This window comes from Mastacembelus armatus, chromosome 19, assembly GCF_900324485.2.
Source record: "Mastacembelus armatus chromosome 19, fMasArm1.2, whole genome shotgun sequence".
In the NCBI taxonomy this organism is placed as follows: Eukaryota; Metazoa; Chordata; class Actinopteri; order Synbranchiformes; family Mastacembelidae; genus Mastacembelus; species Mastacembelus armatus.
The window spans coordinates 16,320,451-16,338,509 of record NC_046651.1 but is presented as its reverse complement, the minus strand read 5'-3'; the positions used below and the strand labels follow the sequence as shown (position 1 = coordinate 16,338,509).

Genomic DNA, 18,059 nt, shown 5'->3' with positions numbered 1-18,059 from the left:
CAAAAACACCCAGTTGAGGAAATCCACGGAGAGTTAGAGGATGAGAAAACACGTCTGAACGGCGAAGAGCCGGCGCGTAACTGATGAGTGTTCTCATCCTCCACGTTTGAGCTGAAACGTGAACTTGTTTGACATGTTTTAAGACGGCCCCTCTTTCTGGCGAAGGAGGGACACTGCGACTTGAACATGTACAAGTTATCTGGTGCGCGCAGGACCTCCCCAAAAGTTTTGGCATATAAAAGCCAAGCTAAGTCATTTGTTTAGGCAGTAGGGAGTTTCTGCTAGGGTCTGTATTGGAGTTACACACAGACCGGACCCTACCGTGTATGAGTGGTGTCTGAGGAGAAAAAGAGGATCCCCCCTGCCACAAAGAATCTACATGTCTAATATTTAGACATGTTCAGCTTTGTGGATATCCGGTTAGCGCTCTTGCTCAGCGCAGCAGTGCTTTTGGCGAGAGGTCAAGGCGAGGATGATAGTAAGTATCACTTTCAAACATTGATATGAGTGTTTTGGGACTGTGACACCGTCGGGACGTGGATAGACCGCACGGATGCTGAGCAGTTTGCTGGAACTGATCGTCCTCTGACTCCAGCGGGCAGAGATGGGGAGATTGGTTACACAGGGAGGCGTGTTGATGGGTTTTTTTTTTGGAGATCTGGAAGCGAATAGGGATTTAAAGTCTGGATTTTTCTTTATTGAATGTTGTTCTCAGTGACATGCAGATACATGCTCACTGTGCGTCCTGCTGGAGCGCAAAGCTGAGGGGGACAGCTGCAGTATCTCCGCTGCGCAATGACAGGACATTGGGTTCAAGAAGAATTGAAACTCAAGACAATCAATTCGAAATGTGAAAATGACAAATTCATTTGGCTAAGTGATAATTAGATTTAGTTTTGGAAGCAGCTTTAGCAAAGTAAAGCAGCAGGAATATGTGCAAAAGTCTGCAGGCTGTTTTTCATACTTTGACCATAAACGCATGAAAAGTGACCACACAAAAGTTTGCTGCTCGTTATGTGGTTACATGTTTGCGATAAACCTTCATTCAAAGATTCAACTTTTTTTTCCAGTTGGTGTCAAGTTTAACTTGGTCTGCTTAAAAAGAAGCAATGGAAAATTGCTCATGTCTGACGTCGAGCGCAAAATAGTCTAGACATCAATTAATCACCATACAGAGGAGGGTGCGGAAGACCTCGTTTTGGAGGCGAACAGCGCCGCTTTGTGGCAAGCGGTGGCCTAGAACTGTGCACCCCCGTCCAAAGCTCGGTCCTCCCACCCTCGAGGCGTCACCAGACATCAGACCAGGCTCAGTGTGACTTTCCACCAAATCATTTAAGAGAAAATCTTAAACTGCATTTGCGCAAAACTGGAGAGTGACCTGTGACATCTCCCCTTCGCTCTGTACGTACTGAGTGTACAGCCAAACATCTGTACCTGCTCACAAATCGAATAACAAACAGCAGATTTTCTAAGAGTTTAGCTCACCAACAACATATTCCCAAAACCTTGGCACATCCAGATCCAGCCCTACTTTGGCCTGGAGGTCAGTGACTAAACAGCAGCAGGGAGAAGAGCTACTTCAAGGAAGAATAAAAACTGCCCCATACGGTCTGAGCTGCATGCCAGAGCTCCAAACTGAGCAATGCACAGACTGAAAACTGCAAGAGCAATGATAAATATCCAAGAAGCGCTTTGATGGATATGAAATAGTTTTGCAAGCAGAGTGAGCAGCTGTCTGAAATGTACCTGCAGGCACGTGACGCACACCTATACCGGCGTAGTCCGAGTGTAGTCTACTCGGTGTAAACTAGTGAACTGATTCCAAACCAAACTTTCCAGGATTTTAGACAAAAAAATCCAACATACTGAAACATCTGTCTTTCTTTTTTTAATATTAATTCTGTTTTGTTTTTTAAAAACTCACCCCGTTTTCTCCCCTCAGGCACATTCGGCAGCTGCACATTAGACGGACAGTCGTACAACGACAAGGATGTATGGAAACCAGAGCCATGCCAGATCTGCGTCTGTGACAGTGGAACCGTCATGTGCGATGAGGTGATCTGTGAGGACACAACCGATTGCGCTGATCCCATCATCCCCGAGGGAGAGTGCTGTCCTATCTGCCCCGACTATGATGGTACTCCATCTTGATCCTTTTCAGCGTTTCTGTGCTTAATGATCTTTGTGGCGCCACCTAGCGCCACCAGCCTATTTTCCCCGAGCACTCATGGCTCCTTGGCCACAAATGGACTTGGGGCCCTAAGCCTGCTTGCCTGAGGATTTTCAATCAATCAGAAAAGAATCGCTTTGGATTTACATTTTGTTCAGTTCATTTTCATTATGTTTTCTTTTTAAACGGATTACATCTGCCCTTTGGCGAAGGCTGCCATTGAATATGTAACTTTCAACATGCCCACCTGTGAGCTGGCAGTGCAGGGTGCTGCAGGGCCTACACATATTTTGACTCTCAAAACAGCTTTTCCAGCTTCTGTTTCCCATCTTTCCCACTGTGGAAATTATGTAGCAGTTACAGTTTAACTGATTCAGTAATCAAGTGAAAACCTATTTCAGCCTTATTTAACGAGTAGCTCAAGATTTATCCCATTTTCACATGTAAATTACTGAATGAATGTGTCTCTGATAATGTTTAAGAGGTGTTGACATTTTCTTTTTCTCAGTAGGTACAGTAGGACCCGAGATTAACGGACAGGTATCTTGCCATTTTAACTATGACACTAAAAATGATATTAACTTAATAATGGTGTCTCTCTGGACACACTGGCATGGCCCAGTTTAGTTTGTCCTTACACCTGCTCATATTCTAGATGATGCATTTCTTTTTACAGTCTGGATGAAATGTTGCCAGGTAGCTAATTCCCATTGTCTTTCTGTCTGTCCATAGCCAAGCAATGGAGACATTGGACCCAAGGGAGACAGGGTAGGTTTCTGTTTACTTAAAGTCTTTACATCGTTCTCAATTTTCTATCTCCCAATCCAAATGGCTCCTATATTTTTAATAATAATTTTTAAAATTTGCTATGAAAACAAACTGACAATGGCCAAAAATAATGTTTAAGCAACTTAGTCTTTGTCTATAGTTTTCTTAACAAATGATATTTGTTTATTCAGTGTATTATTTCAGTGTAAATCATGCAACTATGCATGTGGTGACTTATGCTAATATGGGTCTAAGGATAGTTTTTGCTTTGTTATATATTATTACGTTACTGATTAAAGTGTAAAAATACACACAGCAACACTATGTGTTGACTACATAAGTCTCTACAAACTGATCTAAATGCTGATGATGCTTCTGTGTTGTCACTGTTGCTGATGACCTTTGGTAATTAGATCACATGGTCTACAGGTCACTCAAAGTTCAAAGGTCACACACAAATAAAACAAATGAAGTGAAATTATACAATATCAAGTGACAATTGCAGGAAACACATAATCATTAAATGTTTTTTATCATTAAGACAAATAAAAAGAAAAATAAACATTACATCTCAGTCTGTTTCTATTTGTCTGCATTTAGATCATGGTTTCAGCTAAATATTTTTGTCTTCATCTACAACTGAAATAATTAGTAAAGAGTACTGCTAACAGTCCCTGTCTGCTGGGTGTTTTCTACAGGGCCTTCCTGGTCCTCCTGGCAATGATGGACTTGACGGACAGCCTGGTCTTCCTGGGCCACCTGGCCCCCCTGGACCCCCTGGCCTTGGCGGAGTAAGTATCACCAAGTCAGAACATCCACAAACTCACTGATGAATTTTTGTATATGACTGGACTTAAAGGAGACATATTAAAAATGTGTGGTAGTGTGGAGGAAGATCAGCTGGCATCATTTTATGCCAGAGAGAAAACACACAGGAAGTTCCCCCTGGTCTTCAGGGTCAGGTCTCAGACATGCAGTGTACCCCAGTGTCTGTGCTGTAGGATCTAACATGAGCTGATGCTTTTAAATGTTTTTAAACTGCAACAATACAAATGAACAGTGGAAAAACACTTTTCAGGTGCCCCCTGTGATGATCCTGTGCTAGTCCATCAGGATCAATACTCTTAAGTGTTATTTTTCAAAGCTCAGTGATTAATCTTCATCTTTTTCCTTTTCAGAACTTCTCTCCTCAGATGAGCTATTCTGACCCCTCCAAATCCAGCGGCCCACCTGTTCCTGGCCCAATGGTATGAAGACTTTGTTTTCTCTCAACAAATCTTTCCTGTTCATTATGTAACAATGAAGAACCAGTTTATTAGAGAAAACGAAGCAAACATCTAATCTTATTAAATCCTAGCGAGTACTGCTGTATAGTTCTACATGTAGCTCTGTTTATTTAGTTTGATGTTGCTACAGACAAATACCATCTAAATGCTTTTTCTTTTGTATCTTCAGGGTCCCATGGGTCCTCGTGGTCCTCCTGGACCCTCTGGCCCCTCTGTAAGTAATCTCTATGAACTACACGACACTTCAGCTATTCAGTGTGTTTTGGATATTAGACATAGCCTTAAAAATACTTTACAACAAAAAAAGGAAAGAAGATACTCTATTTATCTGTTTTTCTTGTTGTCCTTCAGGGACCTCAGGGATTCAATGGCCCCGCTGGAGAGCCTGGTGAGCCTGGAGCTAGTGTAAGTATATAAAATGTTCTGTTAAATAAATGCTTCTTTTCAAGATGCTGAGTTTGAGGGAAAATGTTGATTCTATCCTCATTAAGGAGGCAGAACACTGTAATCTGTTTTATTATAACGTAGTGGGCTCCCCAGAAATCTGCATAATTAATTCATTGATAATGCTATTACTTATATCCACATTAGTTATTGATTGTACCTTTTCACAGCTGTTTCTGTCAGTGATAAATGCCACACTCACATTGTTCTTTACTGCAAATAATAAGCAATAATTTCTAGCTGATCCAGTGTTTCATTGGTGTTTTTAGGGCGCCATGGGACCCCGTGGTCCTGGTGGTCCCCCTGGAAAGAATGGAGATGATGTGAGTGATTTCTAGATTATTTTCATATTTCATTTTTTTTTGATACATACAGCTAAAATTAAGCTGAACACAGCTTCCATACATGCTAACCTCATCTCTTTGCGTCTTCAACAGGGTGAGCCCGGCAAACCTGGTCGCCCAGGTGAGCGTGGACCTGCTGGCCCTCAGGTGAGTGATGAAGGTCAGACGGTGGTCAGCCAAAAACTTAATTCACATCTGAATTCATGTGAAGGCTGATAGTCTGCATACACACAAGGTTACAAATCTCACAATCACAAATCACTTACATCTAAAATGACACGTAAAATGCCCTGGAATATAATTTTCCAGTAAGATTAAAATGACAGAACGCTTGATCCTGTTTGTAGCTTGTCTCCATTTGTGAGAAACCTTATTAAAGGTTACCAGATGAGGCCATCATACATGTAGCTTTTCTTGTTGCTTTGGAATGCTTGTTGTTGAAATATCTTGTTTTCTTCCTGCAGGGCGGTCGTGGATTCCCCGGAACCCCTGGACTCCCCGGCATCAAGGGACACAGAGTGAGTCTGAAAGACAGTGAATACCAGAATCATCATGTTTCTGTGTTGTTGTTTTTTGGTGTTCTGAGCTGTGACGGTGCTTATGATGTGCATTTATTTTATCCACAGGGTTTCAGTGGTCTGGATGGATCTAAGGGAGACGCTGGACCTGCTGGCCCTAAGGTAAGTAGTAGGATTAGCTGAAGCATACCAAAGCAGGCATCTCATTATTATCTACTTGGCTGAAGCAATTCCAAATCCAATTCTCTTTTTATCTTCTGTATTTTCCCACAGGGAGAGGCTGGTGCCTCTGGTGAGAACGGTATCCCTGGTGCCATGGTACGTGCCGTCTTATCTCAGTCAATTTGTAGACCTGTAACTGAGAAGTCATTCTTGGAATTACAGTATAGATTAGATCTAATGCATTAAGTCTGATCTTATTTCTAGCTACAAAATGTGGGTAATATAGCTAATATAGTTCTATTTTTTTTTTCTAGGGTGCTCGTGGTCTTCCTGGTGAGAGAGGCCGCCCTGGACCTTCTGGCCCTGCTGTAAGTACTGCCATTTTTCTATTCCTGACCCATCCCCTGAAAACTAAAACACAATTCTGTCTACCTATGGTATTTTGTCATCTACTATGTTTAATGGTTTCATATTTTGAGACACTGTTTTTTTCCACTGACACGTTGCTCTAATCTGCTCCTCCTCTGCAGGGTGCCCGTGGTAATGATGGCAATACTGGTCCTGCTGGACCTCCTGTGAGTACTGTGACTGGCTATTTATTGACATCACCATAAAATGACATACTAAAAAAATCAAAGCACTGTTAATACCAAACATCATACAAATAGGATGACATGGTATCACTGAGTGACAGCATCTCATCAAATTAGCTGAATTTGTGGATTCAGATTGTTAACATCATGTGTCTTTATTTTTCAGGGATCTACCGGACCTGCTGGTCCCCCTGGATTCCCTGGTGGTGCCGGCCCTAAGGTTAGTCACCCAGTACTCATATAAAATCAAAGTAGACTGTTTGTTTGTTGACTATTTTATGGAGCCTGCTGGGAAACCTTTAAAAGTGTAAGTCCATCAAATAAGGTGATGTTGCTCATTAACCTCCCTCCATCACACTGTGTGAGCCACCTGTGTTTTGTCGTGTCCCTGATTTTGCTCATTAGTAGGAAACTGGGACACGTTAACTCTCTGTGCAGATAACACCTTGACACCCTACTTCTCAATGCAAATTTCACAAATGAATGATACTCTCCACACTTCTCCGTCAGCCGTAAGCCAGCATGTAGTAAACGTCAAACCAATATATTTGCCCCCATGTTGTTTGTCTCGGGTGATCAGTGTAGCCACCAGATGGCATCAGTCATACTAATGGCACCTTAATGGCTGCCTCCTTCACCACCTGCCATCATCATCATTATTATACTGTAATTCACCTAATATGGAGTCACAGATATCTGGGTTATTTTAAGAACAAAGAGCAAGAGAAAAGCAGTTAAGGATGAAACCACAAGCAGAAACTGGGAAATGATGACAGAACAGCTCTTGTACTGGTGTGTACAATGAACCAGTTTAAATTAGAGGGGTCTTCTGTCTTTGTTTGCAGGTTTATTGGTATTTAAACTCCGTCAGAATCTAAGTGCAAACTGTACATTATGAAGTAAACAAAACTAGAACAATGTAAAACAGTTTTATAGACTATCAGGTTATCTCTTATAATTTACTGTATTTACCTCATGAAATTAAAGTTGCCGATTCCTGAGACACCGTTGTTTCTCTTCACAGGGAGAGACTGGTGCTCAGGGAGGCCGTGGATCTGAGGGACCCCAGGGAGCCCGTGGTGAGCCTGGTAACCCAGGACCTGCTGGACCCACTGGACCTGCTGTGAGTAGATACTAGATTTACACAATATCACATCCTATTACATTTTGACAAGGAGAAAGTACAGAAGACTCTGATTGCTATAACTTGTTAAGCACTTTTAACATATTATTTCCTATGATCCTCAACAGGGTGGCCCTGGAACTGATGGTGCCCCTGGTGGTAAGGGTGCTCCTGTAAGTATCATGCACACTGACCAAGTTTATTTCACTTGAATCCTTCAAATGAAGTTTTCTCACACCCTGTTTTTGTGTCCCATAGGGTGCTGCTGGTATCGCTGGTGCTCCTGGTTTCCCTGGTGCTCGTGGTCCTGCTGGAGCTCAGGGAGGTCTTGGTGCTCCTGGTCCTAAGGGTAACAATGTGAGTGAACAATAGAATCTGTGGATTTTGAGTTGCTGTTTTTGTTCTTCATTGTTATAGACACCCAGGATCACCTGTTATCTTAAATAAAATGTGTTTGCTTCTTCCAACAGGGTGACCATGGTCCATCTGGTCCTAAGGGAGAGCCTGGTGCCAAGGGAGAGCCTGTGAGTTTCAAAATATAATAATCCTTGATTGACTGCAATTATTTCCAACTTTGCGTGACATATGGAAATAATTCAACATGGTTGGTTTGACTTATTTTTCTTTCTGTTCTAGGGCCCAGCTGGAGCTCAGGGACTGCCTGGCCCCTCTGGTGAGGAGGGAAAGAGAGGACCTCGTGGAGAGCCCGGTGGTGCTGGACCCCGTGGACCCCCTGGAGAGCGTGTATGTTCCTCTTTCTTACAACTGTCACATTTTTAAGAGATACTTGTAGTTCAGCATTTTATGGAGCCGATTGCCACATATCATACATATAAAGAAACACTCTCTCACCATCATTTAAGATATTTTAGTGAAGCAACACCGAGACCACCTTAGACCATATAATCTCTGCCTTTATAACATTTACTGGACATTAAATTCCCAGGGGGATTTAGCCTCGAGATGTGAATCGAGCATTTACTTCCCAGTTAGGGACATTATTGGTCACTAACTAACATTATTGGTGTGTGTGTTTGTTCCTTTAGGGTGCCCCTGGTGCTCGTGGTTTCCCTGGTGCTGATGGAGGTGCTGGTGGCAAGGTGAGTTAGTAAGTCTACCCAGTGAGCCATCAACTAACTCAGGGAAAAAATTGTCAGACTTTTCTGTATTACTAAACACCAAATTTCTGTTCCCATTCATAACATGAGATCAAACGTTGCAAAGCGTCACAAAACAGCTGTTAGCAAACACAGGATTTTGGTGTTAAGGGAGACGAACCTTCCAATTAACTAGAGATCATTTAGGTCATAAACTTCACTCATTATTGCAACTTGTGCAGATTTCTCCTGACTCTCCTCCACTTGTATGACAGGGAGCCCCCGGTGAGCGTGGTGCCCCTGGCCCATCAGGAGCTCAGGGAGCCACTGGTGAGGCTGGCAGCTCTGGTGCTCCCGGTGCACCTGGATCCAAGGTGAGTTCCAAAGTGTATTTCTCCGAATGCAATACAGATTTTAATTTGAATCTTGAATTAGGACTCACTGACAGGACTTTAATGTTAATCTTCATATTTTACTCACTGAATCTCATATGTGGCTTGTTCTTCTTAGGGTGTGACTGGTAGCCCTGGAAGCCCTGGACCTGATGGCAAAGCTGGACCTGCTGTAAGTACTGAACCACAAATAGTAATGATTTCATTAATTTCTGAATGTATTTGTCATACAATGGAGAAGGCATGAACCTATAAAGAATGAAATTTAATTGGATAGATTTTCAGTATTTTCTATATTCTCCTGTCTTCTTAGGGTGCTCCTGGACAAGATGGCCGCCCTGGACCTCCTGGCCCTGCTGGATCCAGAGGACAGCCTGGAGTTATGGGATTCCCCGGACCCAAGGGAGCCTCTGTGAGTTAACAAAGCATCCCCACTCATTTCTTTTAGACCTACATAAGTTGAAAATTGATAAAACTCAGTTAGTTAATATTTTGCTAAATATACACATATAAATTATATTTATATACAAAGTATATTATAAAATATGTAATAAAAGTTTAAATACAAACCCAGTTGTTTTTATTATAAAAAATAACTTGTAAGTTAAACATCAGATCATGAAGAAATCTCCAAAAACTAACACAGTGGTGCAAATCCCAACAGATGTAAATGAGGATTGATTTCTTTTAACAGGGTGATTCTGGAAAGCCTGGTGAGAGAGGTGGTGCTGGTGCTGCTGGCCCTGTTGTAAGTACTTGAACATTTTTAAACTTTAACTTTACCAATGACATTTTATGTCAAAATGGGAGTTCAAAGGCTTAAAAACTGTTTCTAATTGGTTTGGGTAATGTTTTTGTTCCCAGGGTGCTCCTGGCAAAGACGGTGATGTTGGTGCTCCTGGACCTTCTGGCCCTGCTGTAGGTCATCTTATTTACAGTGAATTGTAGTTATATAAACAGAATATAAAATAAAGTGTTACATTATCACATTATCTGTTGCAAAGTTTCTCACTATTCAGTTTCCTTCTTTTTGTTCAGGGACCTGCTGGAGAGAAGGGAGAGCAGGGACCTGCTGGATCTCCTGGATTCCAGGTAGGGTTTTTCAGTATTTAGGAGGTTAAGTGCTGTACTGTGTTTATTGATACTTTTTTGAGCTGGGTCACACCATAAATCATAAAATTGTTCTAACTTACCTTCTTTCCTGTGCAGGGTCTTCCTGGACCCCAAGGTGCTACTGGCGAGACTGGCAAGCCTGGTGAGCAGGTAAGAGTGAATGCACAAATCTTTGTTTTGTAGTCCAACTTGTCCATACTTGTAAGCTAAGCTAGTCAGGTATTTATGAGGTAATATTTTGTCACTATAACACTGTAGTTTTTCAGTTTCTTGTGGGAGATTGTGTCATTGCACACAATCAGTCATATTCCATGATAATGTTCTTTCACTTTCACTTTTGTTCAGGGTGTTCCTGGTGAAGTAGGACCCCATGGCCCATCTGGAGCAAGAGTGAGTATCTTCTGTATTTCAAAAATAAAACATGGTCATCATCCATCGTGTAAATAACGGTGCTCTGGTCTTTTGCTAAAATGGTTGTGAATGATGTGTCCCCCCCTATCATTCAGGGTGATAGAGGATTCCCTGGTGAGCGTGGTGCTCCTGGTGTTGCTGGACCAACTGGACCCCGTGGTGCCCCTGGCCCTGCTGGTAATGATGGACCTAAGGTAAGTGGAAAAAACAAAACAAAACTTTTAGGGTCTTGGAGTTAAAATAGCTGTTTATTGAATATTAAATCTGACCTTAAGTCCAGCCCAGTTTTTTAAATAACTCAGGATAAAAGACAATTTAAGGATTTTACTGAAACTGACAGATCTTTAAAAATGCAAAAATATCAACTGTAATAATTAACAACTGCAAAACTGCCATAAACAGACAAATGCATGTCTATACTACAACAATACACAAATATAAATTACGTAACATCTTCCAATACCAGTCCTCACAACTCTGTTCATATACATTTACAACTGAAATGGTCAAAATACATTCATTGTCTATAATAGACACAATAATGAAATGACATAATAGTATGTGACAAATTACCCATTGTAGCCTCTGACCTTATCCTTTCTAGACAGACAAGGCAAACAATGCCTTCCCTCCTTAATTTTTCATATATTTTCCAGTATACATGCAGCTAACTCATCATGCATGGTTTTAAACCATCTTTTGCCAGTGTAACATTCAGCTATCAAGGCAAATGAGAATTTTCCAAAAGAGAAAAACTAAAACCTATTGAGTATAGATTTAAATTAGGTCTGGGTTAAAAAATAAAAATGTATTGGCTTTATGAAGAAAACCAATAAGAGAAACAAGAACAACTGACCCTGTGTAGACTCACCAATGGATTTGTTAGACACTTGCACACTAATACAATGCACATTACATTTACTGTGGATTTTTTTTTACCTGCAGTCAATTTAATATCAACAGATAATAAAATATATTTGTATCATTGTGTGTGTGCAGGGAGAGCCTGGTGCTGCTGGTGCTCCTGGAGGTCAGGGAGCGCCCGGTATGCAGGGAATGCCCGGTGAGCGTGGAGCTTCTGGTCTCTCTGGAGCCAAGGGAGAGAGAGTAAGTATCACCCCAAAATAAAATGATCAGCATTAATTACGATGAAAACAAACTGATTCATTGCTAATGTTTTCAGGGCTCAAGGGAGAGAAAATATCTCATTGTGCTGGATTTGAATTGTGAGATCACAACCTTTTTTCTTTTCTCAGGGTGACCCTGGTGGCAAGGGAGGTGATGGTGCCCCTGGCAAAGATGGTATTCGTGGCTTGACTGGTGCTATTGGAGTCCCTGGACCTCCTGGTGCTCAGGGTGAGAAGGTGAGACCAGCTACTACTTTGATTTTGACCTTCAAATATCAGCGATTCAGGTTGATGTCATTGTTTGACTTTAATCACAATTATCCTCTAATTAGTCCTTCAAACACAGTCAAATAATATAATGGAAAAAAGAAACTATTATCTATTATGATGCTGTAATTTACTAAGATATCTTATTTAAATAGATATTCAATGCTCTGGCTAAATTTGAGAGCTTGACTTTGGCTTCTGACCTCCTGCCATCCTCTCTGGTTTTAGGGTGAGGGCGGCCCTGCTGGAGTTGCTGGACCCAGTGGTCCTCGTGGTTCCCCTGTAAGTTCTTCTTTAAACACACACTTGATTGACTAGAAAATCAATGTATCATGTAGAACATATACTTTATATCATGTGGTGGAAATATAGAACTTTGTTTGAATGACCATAAAATATCTTTTACTTCTCCAACAGGGTGAGCGTGGAGAGACTGGACCTCCTGGACCTGCTGGATTCGCTGGACCTCCTGTAAGTCACTTGATAAATCCATTTTACCTCCTGACTGCTCTTTTCTGCAGATGCAAAAACATGCTTTCATGAAAAAATGCAACACACTCACTGTTAAAGCCGGCAAAAGAAAGCAGGTGTTGAGCTCTGTTTTTTGATGTCCTCCCTCTTCAGGGTGCTGATGGTCAGCCTGGTGCCAAGGGAGAGACTGGTGACACTGGACCCAAGGGAGATCCTGGTCCTCCTGGACCATCAGGACCCGTTGGATCTGTTGGTCCTCAGGTAGGGTCACAGATGAATAACCTTTGATACATACAGTAGAAGAATAATGGAAATAATGGGAAATTAGTTCTATATCATTACTGAGGGATGTATCAATATATCAAGTTACTAATAATTAATAATAATAATACATTTTATTAATGGAAATCTTTTGATATTGCCATTTTTAATTCAATTTGATTCTCTTTAACTTACAAATGCTTTTGTCAACAGGGACCTGCTGGTCCTCCTGGAGCCAAAGGTGCTCGTGGTGGTGCTGGACCTCCTGTAAGTATCAGATCAACATATGAGAGTTGCTGATTGCTGATATGGAATTTCATTTGTTTGTATGTGTTTGTAGGGTGCTACTGGTTTCCCTGGACCCGCCGGCAGAGTTGGACCCCCTGGCCCTGCTGTAAGTTTCTTCATGACCATCTGTAATAACCAAATCTTGTCTTCAGTCTGTCTGTATATAATGATCATAACCTTCAGCTGAGTTTGTTTCAATGACCTGATTCCTTGTTCTTTTCCAGGGAGTTGCTGGACCCCCTGGACCTGTCGGACCTGTTGGCAAAGATGGAGCAAGAGGAGCTCGTGGTGAGACTGGTCCTGCTGGTCGCCCTGGTGAGACTGGTGCTATTGGACCCTCAGGACCAGGTGGAGAGAAGGGATCTCCTGGTGCTGATGGAAGCCCTGTGAGTGCCAGATATATTTTTGCTATAAATGTTCAGAAACTAAAATGTGAGTTATTTTCCATTATGTACCTGCTAACTGACTGTTCTGTCCTTCTGTGCAGGGACCCGCTGGTATCTCCGGACCCCAAGGTGTTGCTGGACAGCGTGGTATTGTAGGTGCCCCTGGACTGCGTGGAGAGCGTGGTTTCCCTGGTCTGCCTGGACCATCTGTGAGTACACACATCCATACTCCATTAAAACATATATAAAATAATCCTTAGTGTCTCCTTTGCATATGTACAGGGCAGCATTGCATGAATATAAACTTGACAGTAAAGCTAATTAACACATCTGTTTCTCACACTTGAGCATATATTATTTTAAGAGCCGTCTTCGGAGCATCTGCGTGCAGAGAACTGAACTTGCTTTCTTCTTCAGGGTGAGCCTGGAAAGCAGGGACCTAATGGACCTGTTGGTGAGCGTGGACCCCCTGGACCTGCTGGACCCCCTGGACTGTCTGGTGCTACTGGAGAGGCTGGTCGTGAGGTATGTGGCCTCAGATTTGCTGTCTACTCATTCTGAATCAGAGACAATAAGCATGTGCACAGTAAGGTGTCACCCACAGCAAATGAGCTTCCACCCACATTCTTCAATTGTCTAATGATGCGTGATATTAGCAGTGATAAATAGCTTGACTCACCACAGATTACTGGCTTTAGCATATTGTTGCTAACTGTCAAACATTATGATGAGTAACCATTTTTACTGCTCCTCCACAGGGATCTCAAGGTCATGATGGTGCCCCTGGTCGTGATGGATCTCCTGGCCCCAAGGTAAACTTCCTCCTCTTGACAAATTTCCATCATTATCAGGTCTCAGATAACATAAATACCAAACCATCTGCTGTGTTTTGCAGAGACATTTAATTTTTAGTCCAGCACAGGGACATTACAATTCACCTTTCGCTGTCTAGCACTGTCTCACTAGAGATTTGCCCCTACAGGGAGACCGTGGTGAGGCTGGTCTAGCTGGACCCCCTGGACCACCTGGTGCTCCCGGAGCCCCCGGAGGTGTTGGACCCTCTGGCAAGACTGGTGACCGTGGAGAGAGTGTAAGACCCCTTTTTACTTATCTTGATCCTTTTGAAAATACAATGAGTTAAATCTTGTAACACTGCACAGATAACATTAGATTTTCATTTGCTCTAATTGTACTCTCTTTTCTTTAGGGTTCTGCTGGTGCTGCTGGCCCTGCTGGCCCTGCTGGTGTCCGTGGTCCTGCTGTATGTTCATCACTATATAATATGCACCCTTAACATATTTAAGCATAATTTTGATTGATTGGACCTGACATATGGAGACCTCCTGATGCTTTTATCCAGGGGCCTGCTGGTGCCAAGGGAGACAGAGGAGAGGCTGGTGAGGCTGGAGAGAGAGGTCACAAGGGACACAGAGGATTCAGTGGCATGCAGGGTCTGCCTGGACCTGCTGTAAGTAACAGCATCAATCCCATCATTCAATATTTAGTTGTTTGATGTTAACATCTTTTATCTGCCTTCAGGGACCTTCTGGAGAGAGAGGACCTGCTGGTGCCAATGGACCTGCTGGACCTAGAGTAAGTAAAGCTCTTTTACAATTTGTCAAATTTCTGTTATATAAAATTTCTACCAGTTCAGTAATTGGAGAGCCTCTTTTTAATATTTCTAGTTTGTTTCCATTGACTCTATTGGTTACTTCACTTGTCAAATGTCCAGATTATAAGTGACACGTCTGCCAGTTTTAGAGATACACATAAAATGGTAAGATAAACTTTAATGAATCAGTGTTTTCTCTCATCCAGTGATCATGTGACTTTTGCTTTATAGGGACCTTCTGGATCTAATGGTTCCCCTGGTAAGGATGGCATCCCTGGTCAGATTGGACCCATTGGACCCCCTGGACCTCGTGGTCGCAATGGAGAGATGGGACCCGCTGTAAGTTGCAACACAATATTTTAGTCACATACCTGTATGTTCAGACACTAAACACATGCCTGCAATTAGTAATCCCTTTGTGTTTCTCAACAGGGTCCTCCTGGACCACCTGGACCTGCTGGACCCCCTGGACCTCCCGGCGGTGGATTCGACTTCATCAGTCAGCCAGCTCAGGAGAAGGCCCCTGATCCCCTGCGTGGTGGCTACTACCGCGCTGACGACCCCAATGTGATGCGTGACCGTGACATGGAGGTTGACACTACCCTCAAGACCCTGACTCAGAAGGTCGAGAACATCCGCAGCCCCGATGGCACCCAGAAGAGCCCTGCTCGCATGTGCCGTGACCTGAGGATGTGCCACCCTGAATGGAAGAGCGGTGAGTGCAGATCTTTCTCCTGATGGAGCCTTTAGATAAACAATGACATGAGAATAAACTCATCTGTTCCTCTGTTACAGGCACTTACTGGGTTGATCCCAACCAGGGTTCTCCTCTGGATGCCATCAAGGTCCACTGCAACATGGAGACTGGCGAGACTTGCATCTACCCCAGCCAGTCCAGCATCCCCATGAAGAACTGGTACCTCAGCAAGAACATCAGAGAGAAGAAGCATGTCTGGTTCAGCGAGTCCATGACTGGTGGATCCCAGGTGAGAAGACAATAACAAAAATCATCCTTATCAGTGATTAGACTATAGAAAATGTACAGCTGTATTAAAATCCATGTGTTCTTTTCTTCTCTTCACCCTGCAGTTCCAGTATGGCAGCGATGGAGCTGATTCCGAGGATGTCAGCATTCAGATGACTTTCATGCGCCTCATGTCCAACCAGGCCTCTCAGAACATCACATACCACTGCAAGAACAGCATTGCCTACATGGACTCCGCCACTGGCAACCTGAAGAAGGCTCTGCTTCTCCAGGGCTCCAATGACGTTGAGATCAGAGCCGAGGGCAACAGCCGCTTCACATACAGTGTCAGCGAGGATGGCTGCACGGTGAGTTTTGCCCTGAATTTACATCCATTCCTACAGAGAAATAAAACCATACAGCTGTGTCTTACGAGAAGCAAGATTTGGTCCCTACAACGCTTGTGCAAAAGCAAATTACTGTATTTTTTTGAGCAATTTCTGACCTTTTCTTCATCTTCCTTTCCACAGTCACACACTGGCACATGGGGCAAGACAGTCATCGACTACAAGACATCAAAAACATCCCGCCTGCCCATCATTGACATTGCTCCTATGGATGTTGGTGCACCTGATCAGGAATTTGGCGTCGAAGTTGGCCCTGTTTGCTTCTTGTAAAAATGAAAGAAATATGGACATGACATTGTTGTTTTTTTTTCTAGCAGTCATCTCTAAATCCTTTTTCTATGCATTCAAAACTCATTCGGCTGCCATTGGTCCACATGCTTAAAACCACTCTACTGAAGACGATGTTTGTTTTTCAATCATGAGATGTTTTTGGGACTGCTACTTCAACCGAAACCTACCACAAGGACACTTTAAAAAGAATCTTTTGTTTTCACTGGCAACAAGAAAATAATATATGCTTGTGTAAAATTTCCCCCTGGAGATTGAGAAAAAAAAAAAAAAATCGATCCACACACAATGAAACACAGGTGACTTTTGCCATTTTCTACCACTGCAGAAGGACATTGAAAACAACAAGTGATATGTACCATTTTTCTGGTGTTAAATAAATTGTAAAAAGTGTGAAGTGTCTTCTTGTTCTAAATTCATAAATGAAACACCTGAATGTTGCTCAGACAAATGTAACCAGCAAATGAGCAAGACAAAGAAGTTCACCTTCACTGCAATATGTAGATGGCTACCTCATAACAAGAAGTCACCCCATTTTTTTCTTAAATGAAAAGGGTACATTTTACACGAGTCTATAGGGGGAATTAAAAACATTCAAAGGTGCTATTTCCAATTGATTGAGGTCCAGTTATTGGTGATTGATGGTGAAACTCACTGTCATACTTTTTGCCACTAATGCCTGCAGAACCTTCGGTGCTACTAAATTGACCTATTGTCTTGTTGTCTATGCAGTGCAATTGTTTTCTTCTTAAGTGTTGATTTCACACACAGAGGTTCTCACTGCAGATGTAATGCATGCAATCATGTCTTTGTAGATAAACGCAAGAGACTCTGGTTCAATATCATTTCCCTGCCCATGTGTTCAGTGTTGATCCTTCTGTCTGTTTGCCCCTGTGGAAAACTCCTCTTCACTAAAAAAAAAAAAAAAAAACAGCACACATCTCCCACCCTGTTGTTTATGTTGTTTGTTGATGTCTTTTTCGCGAAGGGTTTCTTAAAAAAGAATTTGAAGCAGACCCACTTTCATGGTTTCAAAGAGAGATTCTGTACTTATTTTGTACATGTATAATAAATCGAGATGTTTTTAATTATTTTGGGTGCTGAAATAAAGCATGTGAAGTGGTCTACTCAGTGGCAGAGTTTTCACTGTCCTGTTTTGCAACTGTTGTGAAACTGAAATCAGGTGTTAGGATTCAGCACATATTTCATACAATGAAGCTGCACTTCACATTTTAGAGACCCAGGAGACTATGCATGTCCCAACACTGGTGAAAAGAGTTCAAATGTGTTCAGAAAATCAACTGTTCCACAGCAGTTGCATTGAATAAGTTTCTATTAAGCAGCAGTGAAAACAAGGCCAATAGCCAAGACTTCAACCTGCTCTCAGCCTCTACACACACCGTTGTCCCAAACGATTGGCTCTGTAGCTAAATTTCCTAAAAAAAAAAAAAAAAAAAAAGACCTAAAGCCTGTAAATGTTAATCAGACTGGAGACCAGTTCCATTTTCATTTCACTTCTCTTGCTTTCATGTGCATATTTTTTAAATAGGGAACTGAATTTGCATCA

The 18,059-nt window shown here is 42.3% G+C and overlaps 1 protein-coding gene across 1 annotated transcript; it reads left to right on the top strand.

The window, feature by feature from the left end:
- Positions 1-251: 251 nt before the first annotated feature.
- col1a1b (collagen, type I, alpha 1b) lies at positions 252-17,619 on the top strand. Its single transcript, XM_026315333.2, has 51 exons — positions 252-478; positions 1,943-2,137; positions 2,679-2,710; positions 2,903-2,938; positions 3,637-3,729; positions 4,117-4,185; positions 4,394-4,438; positions 4,576-4,629; positions 4,938-4,991; positions 5,106-5,159; positions 5,477-5,530; positions 5,639-5,692; positions 5,804-5,848; positions 6,007-6,060; positions 6,223-6,267; positions 6,452-6,505; positions 7,310-7,408; positions 7,537-7,581; positions 7,667-7,765; positions 7,879-7,932; positions 8,045-8,152; positions 8,455-8,508; positions 8,781-8,879; positions 9,016-9,069; positions 9,211-9,309; positions 9,592-9,645; positions 9,762-9,815; positions 9,936-9,989; positions 10,107-10,160; positions 10,356-10,400; positions 10,517-10,615; positions 11,421-11,528; positions 11,678-11,785; positions 12,044-12,097; positions 12,233-12,286; positions 12,440-12,547; positions 12,761-12,814; positions 12,888-12,941; positions 13,060-13,221; positions 13,323-13,430; positions 13,639-13,746; positions 13,980-14,033; positions 14,204-14,311; positions 14,429-14,482; positions 14,582-14,689; positions 14,761-14,814; positions 15,065-15,172; positions 15,266-15,548; positions 15,629-15,819; positions 15,923-16,165; positions 16,328-17,619. Exons 1-51 carry the CDS (start codon positions 397-399, stop codon positions 16,472-16,474), a joined length of 4,359 nt encoding a protein of 1,452 aa, XP_026171118.1. The 5' UTR covers positions 252-396; the 3' UTR covers positions 16,475-17,619.
- Positions 17,620-18,059: the final 440 nt, after the last annotated feature.